At 43.8% G+C, this 17,599-nt stretch overlaps 1 protein-coding gene across 8 annotated transcripts in view; it reads left to right on the top strand.

Annotated features, from left to right (window-relative positions):
* CUX1 (cut like homeobox 1) overlaps nt 1-17,599 on the top strand; it is a 263,931-nt gene that overhangs the window by 212,732 nt on the left and 33,600 nt on the right. For 7 of the 8 annotated variants that reach the window (XM_056506371.1, XM_056506363.1, XM_056506366.1 and 4 more), the window contains 3 exons: nt 4,597-4,899; nt 9,121-9,309; nt 13,944-14,208. The exons of the other annotated variant lie outside the window; for it this stretch is intronic. In XM_056506371.1, coding sequence (XP_056362346.1) covers nt 4,597-4,899; nt 9,121-9,309; nt 13,944-14,208 — 757 coding nt within the window. The remainder of the gene's footprint in view (nt 1-4,596; nt 4,900-9,120; nt 9,310-13,943; nt 14,209-17,599) is intronic. 8 annotated transcript variants of the gene reach the window in all.

The following is a 17,599-nucleotide window of genomic DNA, read 5'->3' as shown; positions in this document are numbered from 1 at the left end:
TCCAGCACAGAGGGCCCTGTTGGATGCATCCTGTGGGCTTGGGATGAGTTCCAGGACATCACAGAAATGGTCCCTCTTGAGCAGTGCCCTGCAGTTCCAAATGTCCCTGACTGCTGGGTTCCTGCAGACCTGGGAGAGCTGTGGGAGAGGAGCCCTGCACAGCCTGGCATTCCTCACTCCCTGCAGGGACTCTCCACATGGCAGAGCAGACCTTGCAGAGGGAGGTGTCAGGCTGAGACTGTGCTGGGGGAATGTTCTCAGGTGATTTCCAGGCTATCAGTGGGATCATAAGCAGCTGAGGTCCCAGGATGCAGTACTGGGGACCTGACCCCACCATGGGGTGGGAAGTCTTGGAGAAGAATAAGAAAATGTGGAGTTCAGGAAAACCACATTTAATTAACGAACTGCGACCAGAATTCAGATTTCAGACTTCCTCACGTTTCTGAAACACTTCATGGCAGATGCTGTGGGGAAGGTGCAGGGGATGGGTGGGACCAGAGCAGCGTTTGGATTCATCCATTGTGCCAAGGAATGCAAGACCACAAAAGATTTTCTGTTTTTGTGTAATTAAGGCAGGGTTAGTTTTTTATGGCTCTCAACCAGGTTTGTAAAATACTCAGACCTCTATTTGCTGAATTGTTTGCAAAGTTAGTTTATTTTCTTACCAGATAGCTACTAAGGGGTGGGAAGGGAAAGGGGAGGTTGTGATGATGGTTTGGGGGTTTGTTCCAGTTAGGTGGTCATTCAAGCAGCAATTTTATATTGAGGAAATGGTATTTTAAAAGAAAAGAGAGATATTTGTGTAATGTTAACTTTGTTTCCACTCATTTATATGTCTTCATTTTAGACTGTGCGTCCCTCTCTAGTATTGTAAAAAAAAGGAAGGGAAGAATTTCCTGACCTAAGAGTAAGTCCCATGTGCTCTTCCAGGAGTGACATGTCCCCAGGCAGGGATATCTGTGCTGGCAGACTGAATCAGGTGTGTTTGTCTTTCTGGAGACACCTTTGCCTCCAAAGCCTGGGAGCTCCCCTTCAGTGCAGGAGCATCACTCTGAGCTGTGTTATCTGTGCTGCTCTTTGGTTCTCTTCATGTCTTGGCCATGAATGGGGCCCAATTCCACTTGCCAAACGTTCCAGCTTGCTGGCCCATTTCTGCAGAAATCACTTCTAGTACTTCATTTGCATTTTTGATTTTTATTTTCCATGCTGCATATTTGAATGTGCTCCTTAAAATTGCTTGGAAGGGCTTAACTTCCTTGCACCCCAGACTATATTTTGAATTAATAATGTAAAAAGTGCTGGTAGAACCTTTGCCCTTTCATGACTCAGTTTTACTTACACCTTGAAAAGTTTGGATGATTTATGTTCATTTTTTCTGTCTTTGCATCTTTAATATTTGTCAACACCAACCTGTAACTGTGCAGGAGTTACATGGGGTTTTTGATCATTTAAAACTGTCATGTTTAGCTGTGTTTTCATCACATGTGGGGTCTAATAGTCACCATCTTCCCATAAAGTGATTTTTAGGGACACACTGTTTCCTTCAGCCTCTGTAAGCTCAGGGTACCACCAGCTCTTCCATCACCTCATTTTTGAAGCTTTGGGGCTTTTACTTCACATCTTAAATTTGGTGCAGGCTGTTAGAAAGCAAAACCCTTTGGTATAGCGAAGTTTCCCTGGAATTTATTGAAGTCATTTAATCAATAAATAGTGGCCATGGAGTTGGCAGGTTGTTCTGTAATGCAGCTTTATGTTTATATTTCCAAAATGGTCCTTTGCTCCTTAAACACAAAAGTGAAAACATCCAGTGAATATTACTTTTAAGAAATTGGATTGCTCTTAAGTTAGTGTTATTCTTCAGAGCAGTCTGGGGTTAAAAAAGCAGAGCAGGTTTTAAAGAAATAAGCTTTCAATGTATTGTTTTCATTGGAAATGTTCAATTGCTGCTTTGGAAATCTTAATGTATATTTTTCAGATATCCTGAATTTATGTCTTTGTCTTGTGAGGAACTTGAGAGAAATGAATACAGACAAATTATTTCATAAAACATGCGAAATGGCTGTGGATTGACAGTTAAATCTGGAATAGTGAATACAGTCAATTTTCCCCTTTGTTCTGTCAGCAGTCACTTGTACTCTAAATGTCTATTTAATTTTTTAAGTAGATTAACGGGAAATGTTTGCATTATTTGATTATTGAATTTACTTTCCCAAATAATGGATCTTTTCCTCAAATATTTATGTGATCTTGAAAATGTTTTTCCAGAAGGGAAAAATGCTAAAAATGAATGGGGAACATATTTTGAGTTATTTGTAGTACATGTACATAATGCCTCGCCTGAAATCACTGTACACTTGCCTTTTGGTGGGGGAAAAAAAAGCAGTTTGTCATCTGTACTGCCTTCCAAAATTAGATTCTGATAATCCCACCTTTTGGAGTAAATGAGCAGCAGATTGGTCTTAAAAATTAAATTCAAGTAAGCTCTTGGTAAGCGATATAAAAAATAAATAAGCTAATATGTGAGCAACAGAGAGCATCTCAGTGATAGATGATAACACAGATTACCTTTGTTGTGTTCATAATTAGTCTGGGCAGGCAAAGGAGAGGGAGAAGGAGGCATTAGGAAATGCTTTTGTTTAGTCCTGTGTGGTTGGGTTTGGTTTGGTTTTTGTGGGGTTTTTTTTTATTATTTTGTCTTTTCTTTTTTTCCCCTGTGCTCTGTGTGTGCGTGTGGCTCACCGTGCACGGATGAGGAATTGTACAGGAAATTTGCAGCTGCTCTAGTTATTCAGTAAGATTTGTATAAGCTGGCACAAGGGACAAAATTAGAGGGAAGTTGGACGAGTGCTGTGCAGTTTATTAGCTAGGCAGCCATAATTTTGACCTTGCTGTGGGTTAAAGGACACAGACCTGAGAAGAAATCTGTTTATCATGTAAGGAATTCATGCCATCCCTGACAGTGTACAGTGAACAAGATGGATGATCTGCCAAATTGGTCCCTCGCATGGGTGAATCAGGGCAAATTTACAGTATGATTCCTTTGCTGCTCCTGGTACAGAAATAACATTTCTCAGGGTTTCTGTTCGCTTATATGATGACCCAGGGTGAGCAGAGAAAACAAGTAGGATTTTTAGGGTCCCCTTTACCTTAATGATTTACATGCACCTCACTTTCCTTTCTGTCTGCCTCTTCTGCATCTCACATAGAAGCACTATGGGAAAAGTCAGATTTTTAGGTTTGAGAGAGCAGCTTCAAGTGAGTGTGTCAGGGAAGCTCCAGGACCCTGAACAACAAACACCATTATCCTCTGCACTCTGCTCCATTTGGACCTGAATTTTCCTGTGCTGATATTTTCCTTCAGCATTTGGGATATGTCTCCAGGCTACACAGGCTGCCTGCTCTGGAGTGATCTGACAATATTCTGGATAACAAACTCAAAAACCAGGGAGGTTTGCTGGCAGCCATTGCCTGATGGAGCCTGGAGAATCCTCTGTGGTGGCACCACAGGGCTCAGCAAGCTCTGGGCTCTGTTGGAGGGGCTGGGCTTGGATGGGGTCTGGTCTCCTCCTGGTGCAGCTGAGAGCTCTGCCAGCTTCCTCCAGCTGGAGCCAAACCCAGGGATGTGAGGCTGGAATCCATGTCATTAACCCTGGCACAGAATGGGTGGGAGCAAGGAGGAGGAGACAGCCCCACAGAAATGGGAAAAACTGTGGATGGAGAAATCCTGTGCTCCTTATCTCCTGAATTATTCTTGTAAAGCACGTTGCCTGTGTGTTGTTGCTTTTAAAAAGGCTCAGCCTGTACCCTCAGATGTCTGGAATCTCTGAATAACCTCAGTCAGTACGTTCTGTGAGAGATAAATTTATTGGGGGAAAACAACATTTTGTACAGAACCTATTGTTGTTGGCAAATTAACAGATTGGGAAAGCTTTCTTTTAAACCAAGTGTCACAATTACAGATTTGGGTGTCTCCTGATCCACTCGCTATCTTTATGTTGGATTCTCAAACACTTTAATTAATACAACATAATTACAAACTGTATTTTAATCTTGTTATTTCTGGACAAAGAGAATTGCAAAAATGTGATGTGTGTGATAAGAAACAAAATGAAATCAATAACACTCTCAAGATAGAGAGTTGTATCAGTTGTAGAAAATCCCTCATTGACAGAACAAAATAGTGGCTGAGTGAGTTTCTTAAAAGTCACAGAAGGAGGTTTAAACCAGTCTAGAATGGTAGTTTTAAAGCCATCCTTATATGAAAATGTTGTGGCAATCAAAACTGAGATTTCCTGACCAAGGAAATTGCGTGCAAACTTACAGACTATTGCACTTCAGTTTTTCCTGATTTTTATTTGTATTTGTACATCTTGTCTTTATAAGAAATCAGAGACGACTCAAGATAAAATTAGAAAATAATTTTTGTTTTTAAAAAGAGGCTTTTTAGTACCCAAGTCATAGCAAGTAGCATTTTGCATACTTAGGCATTTCTTTAAGTAGGTAGAATATAAATGAGGAGGAAAGTTAAATATCCTGCAATCAAAACATTACAATTATGCTAAAGTGGGGACTTTTTTCTCTTTTTTTTAATTACAGAAAGTACTCCAAAGACTTCTGCCAGTTGCAGTCCTGCTCCTGAATCTCCCATGAGTTCCAGTGAATCAGTGAAAAGCCTGACTGAGTTGGTACAGCAGCCCTGTCCTGCCATAGAGACGAGTAAGGATGGCAAATCCCAGGAATCCAGCGAGCCACCTGCATCTGAATCCCAATCCACCACCCCTCTGCCACTCTCAGGCCACTCAGCACTCAGCATCCAGGAGCTGGTGGCCATGTCCCCTGAGCTGGACACCTATGGCATCACCAAGAGGGTCAAGGAAGTGCTCACGGACAACAATCTTGGTAAATGGCTTTATTCTCATTTCTTGACCAAAATCCTGTGTAAGTGTTCATGCTTTTATTGTTAGCTACAGGAGGTTGTATGAGAATGCCTGGGTTTGACTCTAATTTGATAAAAAGATACCTGGTAGAAAACTCCTTTCAGATTGTCACACTCTACTTCAAATGTCATCCCACCCTTGTTCTTCCTGAGCTCTGCTCCTGGCTCAGCTGCCAGGCACTGTTCCCATCTCCCAGAACAGAGTCCAGCAGGCTGCCAGGACCCCCAGAACCCCAGAGCCAGTGAGATCTCCCCTTGGGAAAGGCTGTTTCCCCCACACCTGCAAATTCCAGGCCCATTTTGGGTGAAGTAGAGGGAGGTGCACACAAGCAGGAGCACAGTGTCCTGCAGAGCTGGGAGAGAACATCCAGACTCAGCTGGGGTTTAGATGAGATAAGTGTACAGGGCCACTCAGTCAGAGATGTGCAAAGCTGAGGCTGCTTTTGCCTACAGATGGGTTTTTGGCTGTTGAATTCAGTGTCAGGACTGTTGGGAATAGTCACAGGGAATAATCTGATGTGAGTATGGGAAATGCACATTAGTACTGTCACTATGCCTCTAAGTCACTGGTTCTTCATGTCTTTAACCCTTGCTTCCCTCACAAGGCTTTGGGATATTTATGGGATCCTTTGAGGGCTCTGGCAGGAGGGCAGCAAGGCTGTCCCAGTGTTACCTGCTCCAGCTTCTGGGTCTTAGCAAGGGCTTCATCCCACCTGCATTGGGGATTCAGGGGAATGTCTGGTGCTCTCCAGAAATATCACTACAAATAGCACCAAAAGTTTAGATTTAGACTAATGATGTTACTTATGTGAGAAGAATTTTATCCATATCATGTGAAGATGATGACTGTAGAAGTAAAAACTCCTCTATTTTAGTGAGGACTTTTTTCATCTAGACACATAACATGTTATTGTCTTAAATTTTTTTTAAGGGGTAAAATACTGAGATGGGGGAGATCCCAAGTTCTCATTTAACATAATTTGGGGAAAAAAAAAGGAAATGGTCCTGATCACTGACATACCCTGCATGAGATTGTGTTCCACTGAGCCCACCAGAATTCCTTGTCCCTGCATTTGGCTTGGGCAGATGGTGGTTGCTTGTTCAGTGGAGATAACATAGAGATAAAGGCCAAAATCATGGTAAGGGTTTGTAGATCCAAGCCCTTGGTTTTTGGGCAAAATGCTGTTGAGTGCTGTACCTGCTCTGGTGTTCCAGAGAGGTTTGAAAAAGAAAAAAGAAAAGAAAAAAAAAAAAAAGTATTTTTGTTTACATTTGCTTTGATGCCATTTTTACTTAGTCTTTTTTATTTCCCATGATTTTTGTTTTCCTACAGTGTGGCTGACAAGCCTAAAAAGCAGCAGAAGAGCCAGGAAATGTGCCCCAAACTCTGCATTAGGTGTGGAACCAGTTTCAATGTCTCCTTTTGTGCCCTCAGTGTGCTAGTGCACCAGGTTTTCTGGTGCACAGGTTTCTCTGGTTTAGGCCACTGGACCTTGTGAACCTGTCACAGGCAACTGGTGGTGGCTGAGGAGTCCCAGTGCCACCAGCCAGTGAGGACCACAGTTGTACAGAGCAATTCAGGCTGAACTGGGCAGGTCTCTCCTCCCATCACCAGGGGAATGGCTTCAAAGTGAAGCAGAGCAGGTTCAGATGGGATGTTAGGAAGGAATTCTTCCCTGTGAGGGTGGGCAGGTCCCAGCACAGGATGCCCAGAGCAGCTGTGGCTGTTCCATCCCTGAAAGTGTCCAAGGTGAGGCTGGACAGGGCTTGGAGCAGTTTGGAGAGTGGAAGGTGTTCCTTTCACTAGGAATTGGAACTGAGTGATCTTTAAGGTCCCTTCCAACCCAGACCATTCTCTGAAGGTTCTGTGGTTCAGCACACCATGCTGGCAGTGTTCACACTGAGATGTTGCTGATGTTCTGAGCCCCAAATGTCAGATCATCCTCAGTGATTCCCTGCTGGAACTCCCAGAGGGAAGCAGATGCACTCAGCTGCTTGAGGATAGCGGATATTGGGCATTTTGTAGGAAGGGCCAAGACTATCCATGAGAAACCACCACAGTTTTATCCATTAGGATCTACATCAGTGGGAACAGGCATGAAGGATGGGAGGAGTTTTAGGAAACCTGTGCTTAAAAATATTCCTGTTATTAATAGTGCTGTGATGAGGATGGAGCGTGATACACCTGCTACCTCCTGAGGATGATTTCTGACACCTTCCCCCTTAGCTTGGGAGTCTTTCAGGTGTTTTCTGCTGTCCTGCCATATCCTGACATGAAATAAACAACACAAACATCTTTAGCTTTGTTCTTAACACCTAGAGAACACGATGTTACCTCCTTCCACATTTGCATTTTTAATTTTTAGGCTGTAGGTTGAGGTTCATTTCCTTCAGCAGCATTGCCAGCACTGCTCATTCCCAATCCTTTTGCAAATCTGTGCCCAAATTCCTGTTCATGTGGCAACACAATAACAGATTTTTAAAGTAGCTGTGTTATCTTGCTAGTAGCTGGCAGGTTTACAGGGAAATGGATAAGGCCTTGCTGATGTTTTTAAATACAAACAGGGAGCAAGTTACCCCAGCAATACATGTGATAACAACATAAAGATAAAATTGATAAAATTGCCCCTGAATTACCTCTTTTGTCTGATTTTCCTGATACTGAAGGTAGTGGAAAATCACTTATTACTCAGGAACTTGAGTGAATTCTGAATGTAGGTTTTTGTTCAGTCTGTAAGAACTGTTTTCAGGGTTAATTTTGGAGCTTATTAGCAGACTGTCATGTTAAACCCTGTTCTACTTTCCCCTCTCTGCTTCTCATTATCTCAGCTGCTTCCTCTGAAAGCTTTGCAAACCCACCTGCCCCACACATCTGAGTGGGATGTTCTGCAGCTTCTGACTGGTCCCATATTCCCTCTCCCACCCATACAGGCAAAAAACAAACAAAAAACCACCAGGGCAAAAGTGTTGGGATGTTTTTAAAGGGAAGGAGGAGGAGAATTTTGGAGTTAAGCACAGGGGATGGGTCTGTAGAGCAGATATTTGCCATGAGCTCTGTGTCAGGATCAGGGAAGGCTGTGAAGAGACCAAGAGCTCTTGGTGCTTTTGCAGGGCTTGTCCTGCAGGGCTGTGGGGTCAGAAGCCCCCACTCATCCCCATTGTCCCTCAGGGATCTGTTGGTTACCAGTGGCTACGAATGCTTGGGATATGAAGTGAGAATGTTCTGTTGTGTGTTAGTGAGGGCACTCAAAAGCTGCAGATCAGGCCCAAATTTGGGGGTTATGGAAAGATCTTCAAGTTACCTTGAAATTCCATGACAGCAGCACTTGTATCTTAAATTCTGATGCCTCAGGTGACTCCAGGCTCTCTCCTGGAGCAGAAGTTGGTATCAAGGCAGTTCAGCTGAGGAAGAACACTGAAGTGAAGGGGGTTAGAAAACCAGCTGTGTGGTTGGGTTTGAGCTGCACAGGCATTTCCCCCAGTCCTTGATAAGTTAGATCTTTCCCATATAAAATCATTGTCAGCAATGCACATATGAACACTGTACACTGTAAAGCATTTGCAGATTTTACCCTGCCAGATGACAGCATTTTGTAAGAGAACTAAAATTAAGCATTCTAAACTAGAGATTGTAAAACAAAAGTTGTATTGCAATTTCTGATTATCTCTAGTGGGTAAGACCCTGTTGGATCCCCACAGATAATACAGCACAGAAATTCCTTACATGTTTCTGTGAGGACATTTATATGGCCATTGCTGAAAGGGGAGGTTCCATTGCTCTTGGTTCACTGATTGCTGGAAATGTTTGGATTGCCCTCTTGGAACAAAGCTGTGGCACTGCCCTCCTGCATAAGAGCTAAGTAGCCTCACTGCTCTCACTAGTTGCCTGCTTAGCTAGAAGTTCAGTTTATTTTTCCTCTCCTAATTTTATTTTTTGCACGCTGTTTCACTGTAAGGTCCCGCTCCCCAAACGTGTCAAACTCCTCCCTTTATCCCAGGCAGATCCTGAGGATTAAACTAAAGCTCAATATTTACCCTTCTAGTGGGGGGCAGAGCATTTATTCTCCTAAACGTTTCTTCTGGGTTTGGAAGCAGTTCTGAAGTAGGAATAATTGAGCAGTGATCTCGTGTTCTTGCCCGTGTCTCGGCCGAGCCAATTCATGCGCTTCTCCATTTCGCATTAGGTCAGCGTTTGTTCGGGGAGACAATCCTGGGGCTGACACAAGGCTCTGTCTCAGACCTGCTGGCTCGCCCCAAGCCCTGGCACAAGCTGAGTCTGAAGGGAAGGGAGCCCTTTGTCCGCATGCAGCTGTGGCTCAACGATCCCAACAACGTGGAGAAGCTGATGGATATGAAGCGCATGGAGAAAAAAGGTAACGGGGAGCAGAGTGCTGACTCACGCCTTCCTGTCATCAGCCTGGCTTTTATAGCCCTCCAGAAATAGTGGAGAGGCAGCATTGATCCAGTGTTATGAGGGTTATGCAAAAGGACTTCACCACAGCTTTTTTTGGAGCTTTTATGTGGTGCTTGTTCAAGCAGATACATCTCGAAATAAAAAGAAAACAAACACACAACAAAAAGCCAACCCCAAACCCAAAATATTCAGCAGCTGCTGGGGAATCATTGCTGTTTTCTCCTATAGGCCCTGGTGTATCACTGATAATTTGCCTTACCAAATGAGAAATGTGAGTTTGGGAGCTGGCTTTGGGTTGTTAGTTAATAGTGCTGCAGCTGGTCACAGATGTTGGGCTGGAAGAACAGTGCATTGATTCCTGGGAAAGCTCCTTGCCAGTCCTGCACTGATGGTTGCTGGGAGGAGAGAAAAATGCAGAAATGCAGCCTTTATAAAAGGCTATTGCATAATAATGGTATTTGTGGCCTTTATGGGGAAGGGGAAGGTGATTGTGTTAATACAATAAAATGTGTGTGTTATGGTCACATAAAACAGGGCCATGGGGATGGACGTGTGTGATCTGAGTTGCTACTGGATATCTTAGTAGGGAGTACATCCTGCAAATTTCTTCAACTCTCTCAATTTTAAATTCATCACTAAAACCCAGTGGTTATTCAGAGCCCTGTTTTTAGTATGTTCATGTGATTTTACAAGAGAGACTCGTGGGCTGCCATTATCAGCAGTTAACTAATTAATGATATATACATCTCTGGAGCTACCCCTTAATGATATTAGCACAGACATCATTAATCGTGTGCACTGAAAGCTCTGCTGTTGACTGATGTTCTGAAAGCATTTACACATTTGATCAAGAACTTGGTGATTATATTTAAAATTGCAGTGCAGGAGCTTCTGGGAAAATTACAGTCTTGGAGGCTTTTAAGAAGAAATTCAAACCCTTGTCACAGTAACCAGTATAATATAAAGCAGTGCAGTATCTTAGCACAAATCATGTATGATCTTCCACGGGGAGCAAAACCCACTTGGGTTTCCCACTTACAACTGTAAACCAAAGGGAATCGTGAGGGGTTTTGCTGTATTAGAAACATGGCAGGAATAAAATTGTCAACTAGCTGGATTTTTATAGCCTCACAGAGAATATTGCCCATAATGCAGCAAAATAAAATAAAAATAATTTAAAAGTAGTACTGACAATATCCTTTCAAAACTATTTTCTAAACTGGATTCTTATCAAATAGTGAGCAATACATATGGTCTGTAGATGGCATCTGAATAGAGATAAGGCCATAAATCATTGAGACTCTGCACTGAGCTCCTGAACTGTGCAAGTGCTGTCCTCACAGCAGAGCACTCTAAAGTGAATTCAACCCTGTATTTTCTGCAGAATCCTTTCATGCAGGTAAGGATCCTGTAATTTAACCTTTTAAATTGCTCAGAGCCACATTAAGAATTTAACTTTCCCTTCAGCTAATGTCAGCTAAAGAACAATGTGACTGGGTCTGCTTCCAGTGAAACATTATTATCAATTATTTCTGTGCCACATTTTATTAAGGGAGTAAATTAATAATTATGATAAAGGTGAGCTGCATATCTCTTTTTTTTTCTGTTCCACCACCTAAAGTTTGTGCTATAAATGTCCCTTTTAAGAGGTTCTGAAAATTTTCAATGTACATTAACCACCCTCTTTGGAGGGAGCTGGGGGTTCATGCTCACCTGGCTGAGACATTCTGCACACCTTTCCTGCCTTGGAAGAATTCATTCTTCTCATAACCTCTGGGGTGTTGGGCTGCTGGAGCATCACACTCCTCACAGAACAGCTTTGGTGTCAGAAGAAAATTGAATTCTCTTTATTTCCCCATTATTTCACTTTTTTAATAATCCTGTTCAATACCACACAAGATAAAAATTATATTAAAAGAGGCTCTGTTTTATCTCAGTGGGCAGCTGGTGTCTGTGGCATCCATAGCTGGCACATGCTGGGGACTCTTCCCAGAGGGACACGTGGATGCTGGGAGGGAAAGGTGTAACAGCCTCAGACCCAGATCCAGACCTTTGCCCAAATTACAGCTGGGTTTTCTTCTCTTTCATATGTCTCCTGAGAAGTAGAGACTGGTCACAGACAAAAATCAAACTTATGCAAAAATAAAGTGTGCAACTTGGATTCCAGTTTGAGCGTTGCAGTCACTGCACATGTGCTGAATGATCTCCTTACGTTGTCTGCATGCAGCACATATGTTAAAAAATAAAAATTAAAATGGAAAAGCTTTTAAAAATGTCATCTAAGTTTCCAGAGACCAGCATTAAAGCCTGAAGTCTGAGTCCTAGTTCTGCCTTTGGCCCAGTGGAAATTTGTCCTGATAACAGACTGTCCTCCAGAAAACAATTGCTCTGACAGAACAGTGGGACATCCTCCTCTTTATTTATATTTCAATGAAACATGTACTTTTATATAACTTGTTCCATTCACATGAGAGCAACCCAGCTCAGCCAGTGCACCTTTTGTGATCCCAGTGTGAGGTTACAGGAGCAGAGGAAGGAATGACATTTTTCCTCAAGCTCTCACAGCTCTGAATTGTCCTTTGCTGTTTAAGTCAGGAGCTCTGCCCTACCAGAAATCCCATCCTTTGGAGAGGAGACAGAAATCCAGCCCATCCTGATCCCTGCATGTCTCCTGCTGACTCAGTCATCTGACCAAATTCCAGAAACTCCAGTTAGAGGTGGTCTGAGCACCTCTCACATCTCCCATGCCAGGTTCTGTTTTGTCTGTGGCCTTCTTGGAGCTGCTGCCCCTTGCTGAGGTGATGGATGTTGTCCTCCAACCTCTTGGTTCTGCTGTGCAAGGAAACAAAAGAGCCTTGGCTGTAGTTTGCATGTCAATGCAAGTTGGAAATAACACCCAGGAAGGAGTTTTGAGATTAAACACCTTATAGAAATATGAGATTATCTTGCTGGAATGATTAATTCCATGGTTGAAGGTTGTAGCAGTTCCTTGAAGGCTGTAAAAATAAGGCCAATGGGTCACCTTGAAATAATGCAGATTTTTTTTGGAGCAACTTAAATAGGTGGACTTATAAAGGAGATTTATTAAAAAAACAAAACACTTTGTTTTTTATGGTTATTTCAAATGTGTGCAGGACTGTATCACGTCAGAGTGATGGATCACGAGCAACTCACGTTGTGTTCCATATCAGTGATCTTACACAGTAGGCAATCCACAGGTAATCTGTCATATTCAGGAAAAACAAAATGTGGGCCATGCAGATACCCCCAAAGGTTACAGAGTGTGTTCAGAATTCACTTCCATGATAGCAAAGCCACAGTGCCAGAGGTGCCACTGGAGGCACCATGGAGAGGACAGGATGCTGGAACCCACTGGAGCCAGAAAACCCAGCCAGTCCTGGAGGGAGCCCTGCCAGGAGACATTGGCTGGAGTTTGAACATTGCAGTTGATTTGATTTTTTATTCATTGTGCAGCCTCAGCCTGAAGGCAGAGCTGGGGGGAGAGAAAAATTGAATTTTTGAAGAATTTGGTTGCTGACCAGTGTGACTGGCCCCACAGTGTCCCTGGCTCCAGCCAGAGCTCCTGGCTCCTGGACATTTAATGCCTCCTGGATTGATGTCAGGCTGGTGTAATCTGGAACTTAATACCCGAGGTTATCAAACTATAGCTCTTGAATACATAAACTCTTAAATATCTAGAAGGTATTTAACAGGCCATTAAATATTTTATTGACAAGATTCATCTGTATTTGCTGTTTTCAGCCCCCTCATTAGCAATGCTTGTGCATGATACTGCCAGGTGCAGTAAATCCCACCTCTCCATGCCCAGTGTAAATCAATCAAGTCAGTGACAGCCTTTGCTGGGACTCTTTCCTTGAGGAATTTGCCAGGATAATTCACTCCCAGGCAGGGAGGAAGGTCAGTGGCAGGATCACAGGCTCCTGCCATCAGCCTCACCGAGCCCATCAGTGCAGGGAGAGCTTTCTTAAAAGTGTCTGTGTTTTGGCAGGAGCTTTGTGTCGGGGAGGAGGGTGCTGGGGGCTGGTTTTCTTTCCTAACCTGTCACTGGCACAGCAGAGAGCTGTAGGGAAAGGCAGCAAACGCCTGCTCGTGCATCCCTGGCATCTCCAGGCTCCAGGCGCCCTCGTGTGTTGGGATGGCTTGGGAAGGCAGGCTGGGAATGCTGCAGCTCCACTTCCACAGTCATATTTTCCTTAATGCCAGAGACACCTCCGTGCACACCTGAAGTGTTGTAACCACCAAACCCCTTTCAGTCACAGTGAAGCACAGCTTCACATTCAGGGCCTTACGTGGGAGTTCACTCCTCTCCAAGGAGTGAATCTGAAATGATTCATGTGATCTGAACCCTGTCATCCGTGTCCCACGTTCATTGTAAAGGCAGAAAACTCTGGCAGGTTTCCAGCTGATTTACCCTCTTTTCTTCTCCTGCCTCTTGCACCCTCCCTGCCTTTGGTCTCTGGTGGCGCCCCATCCTTCCCATCCTGCACCTCCCAGCTGCCATTCTGTGTTTATCCCTGATCCATTGGTCTGATGTGCCCTCAGCAGGGCTGATCCAGGCTGCTTCTCTTTCAGCCTACATGAAGCGGCGGCACAGCTCCGTCAGCGACAGCCAGTCCTGCGAGTCCTCGGCCGCCGGCATCGACTACAGCCAGGGCGCCAGCCCCCAGCCCCAGCACCAGCTCAAGAAGCCCAGGGTGGTGCTGGCACCAGAGGAGAAAGAAGCTCTCAAACGAGCCTACCAGCAAAAGCCATACCCATCACCAAAAACCATTGAGGAACTCGCCACGCAGCTCAACTTGAAAACCAGCACCGTGATCAACTGGTTCCACAATTACAGGTGTGTGACCTCCCGGGAGCCCTGCTCCTGAACCAGGGCTTGGCTTGGCTTTGCTTTGCCTCAGAGGGCTGTGTCGGGGGGTTGTGCAAGACAAGCAGCTTTGACAGCAGGGAGGTTCTCACTAACACAGTGCTAATGCTCCAGACTAATTTTAAGTCATCCCTGAGGAGCAGCAATGCTCACATATTGATGTAAGGAGTGCTTTTAAACAGCAAGTCTGGCTTTTGGGGTGGGCGTGGATGTAGAGATGTCCACTGATGAATATTTATAAAGGCACTGCAGGAAGCCAGGCTGCTGTGTCTGACTCACATGTGCACACACACAGACACCTGTCAGGTGCTGTCCCTGGGTCACTGGGTGGGGGGTGCTTGGAAATGTCCTTTATTGGATGCCATCAGAATTGCCCTGCTTTCATTGTGTCATTTTCCTGCATCAGAAGAAAAATAGTATTTTCTTTTAGGCCTTGAGTCACCAAGCTCTGAAAATAGGTACAGTGTTTGTGCTGTGTTTCTGGGAGGCTTTGTGGAGTTCTGAAGGACAGAGAACCAATAACCCTGAAGTCAGAGAGGGACTTCTTACAAGGGCCTGCAGTGCCAAGACAGGCAGAGGGCAGGGATGGATGGGATATTAGGAAGGAATTGTTCCCTGTGAGGCCAGACTGGACGGGGGTTGGAGCCACCTGGGCTAGTGGAAGGTGTCCTGCCCATGGCAGGGGGTGGAACAAGATGAGCTTTTAGGTCCTTTCCAACCCAAACCATTCCAAAATTCTATTATTTATTTCATTGTTGCAATTAAATCAAGTCAAACTGAAATAAAATGTTGGTCTGTTCAGTTCTTTTCTTGTTTGAGGAGGAATCTTCTCCACATTGAACCACTGAAGTAGGTTTTGGCCTAGAGACAGATAAAAAGAGACAAGGCTGGAATAGCACATAAGAATTATAAGGATTTAAATAAACATATTATCAACTGTGCTTGGGATTCAAAGTCCTAATTAATGCAGCAGACTTTTCTCCAAGAAATTTGTGCTAATGAATATTGAACAGGTACAGTTAAGCTACCAGATTTAATACTATTCTGCTCCTTCACTTGGAGCCAGTAATGTTCCTAATTAGTCCAGATTGCTAAACTTGTTTGTTTTTCAAAACTGCTTACATTTAGAGGGTAGTTTTTCACTTTGGCCCTTCTCAGCTTTTACTGGGGAAGTTGCTGAAGCTAAAGCAACAGAGTTTAATGAGCTATCTCACAAATATTGTGCACAATAGTTAAATAATGTTTATAGTAAACAATACAAAATTTTAAAAAATCGAGTAATCATATTTACACTGAATTTCACTGCCTTGAATTCAGTACAGATGCAGCCTCTTTTCACTGCTCAGAGTTCTCCAAATGCAGGCCTCTTCCAATTCCCACTTGCAGGCAATTATACACAAGTTGGAGGGATGCCTATGAAAATATGTTCCCTTCGGCCTGACAGCAAAATGTGCTGTTCTCACTTGGGCAGACGAGGCTGGTGGCAGGTGTCACCTCCCTCGTCACCACCAGATCCCTGCCTGGGCGTGTGCTATCAGTGCCTTCAGCCCCACCTTCCTGGAGGAGGTGCTGACAGCTGGACCCAAAATCAAACCCTGCAGGCTGGGGGCTGGGGGCAGCACAAGGCTGAGCATTGACTGATCTGGGCTGCTCCCAGATGTGCTGCTGGCACTCCAGAGCTTTCAAAGGCTGTTTCAAGCCTGTTCAGAGCCCTGTGTGCTCTGAGCACTGAAAAATCAAAATACAAACCTATTTTTTGCTCCCCTTGACAATAGCTTTCATGAATTTCTCTTAAATCACATGTAGGGTGTTGCAGAAGAGGGGCAGGTTCCACATTCTGTGAGGGGAGCAGGGTCTGACTGCTCTGCAGCTTGTATGGTATAAGAAATGGGTGGTCTTTTCTTTCAGTCTTCTCCAGGCCACACTTAACTTCATTTATCTCTTTTATACTCTCCCTCAGCCATTTCTTTTCCAAACTGGAGAGTTTTTTATACAGAAGCAGTTCCACATCTCAGACCATGTGCTTGTGCTTTAATACTAATTTTTCTGCAGCTTTAGATAAAGGAAAGGCACAGATTTGGACAAGGTTGTCTTGCTGTCTCTTGGGAATGCTGTTGCAGTGATGCTTTTCCTTTCAGATTCAGCCCAAATCTCACTTTCCAAAGGTGGTTGCTACAGCAGGATCTACCTTTATATCCACCAGATGGAAAGTCAGCATTAGCATTTATTTCCTGCAGCAAAAAGAAACGCTGAAAAAAAATATCCTCAGCAGGCAAAGAAATAATTCACTTCAGAATATAAATGGGTATAAAGGATTTTGACATGTCTGCAAACTTCTCCATGTCTGTGGCTTTGCATTCATACCAGTCACAGAGCTCTCAGAATACACAATAAATATCCCTTGCTTTGCACTAGTGAAGCACATACAGTTTGAGGCTCTGATGTCTTAAGAATGGTACGAAAAAGCAGGAGGGAGGAATTTCTATCCCACTTTACCTGTGGAAATTGGCACATAAACTCAGTAAGGCTGCAGAGATGATACTACAGATGCATCAGGAATAAAACCAGACATTCTGGAATTGTAATTCAGCACTCTTGGACCCTAAATTCTCAGTGTATTTTCAATGAACTCTATGTTGTGCTGGTTTTGATGTTGTGTGAAGGGAGCTGCAGCAAACACCCAGATCTCTGATTTTTTGAGTTCCACTGGTGAAAGCCAGCAGGGTGTGTGGATGTCAAGGCCAACACCTTCCCCAAGAGGAATGCTCTCTGGAATCCTCTAGCTGCTGTCAAGAACTGTCACCAGTTCTTTACCATAAGAATTTAATTACTTTGTTAATCAGGAGCCAGACCAGATTCCAGAAGCAATTTATTGGATGTGAATTCCAGGGATTTCCACAGACATGGGTTTGATGTTTGTAGCTGCTGGAGCTGAGGTATTTTAAATGCCAAGCAGGCACAGAGCTCTTACCCGCCTCCTCTCCTGACCTGGGGAATATTACAGAAGCACCATGTTCTGGATCAATGTCCATGCAGGGAGATTTTAGCCATAAATAGAGCCTGATAATCGATGTTGCAGGATGCGTGCAGTTAATGGTAATAGAAAATTAATGTTAGCACCTGTGGGCTTCTGTTAGGTGAATAATATTCTCCTAGGGAAAATTACAGACCCCCTAAATCCTTCTGAAGTGTGGAGTCAGCGAGTACTACTGAAATACTCTGTTGCATTTCAAGTAAGTCAATAAGATCATTAGCTTCAAAAGCAGTATTCAGGTGGTGTTCTCCATTTAGCTGAATGTTTTTCCATTGTGTGCTGTCTTCCACAGCACAGTTAAGGAAAAATAGAAAATCCTTACAGCCA

This window comes from Oenanthe melanoleuca, chromosome 19, assembly GCF_029582105.1.
Source record: "Oenanthe melanoleuca isolate GR-GAL-2019-014 chromosome 19, OMel1.0, whole genome shotgun sequence".
Taxonomy (NCBI): domain Eukaryota; kingdom Metazoa; phylum Chordata; class Aves; order Passeriformes; family Muscicapidae; genus Oenanthe; species Oenanthe melanoleuca.
The sequence above is the reverse complement of the archived record's forward strand: the minus strand, read 5'-3'. Positions and strand labels throughout refer to the sequence as shown.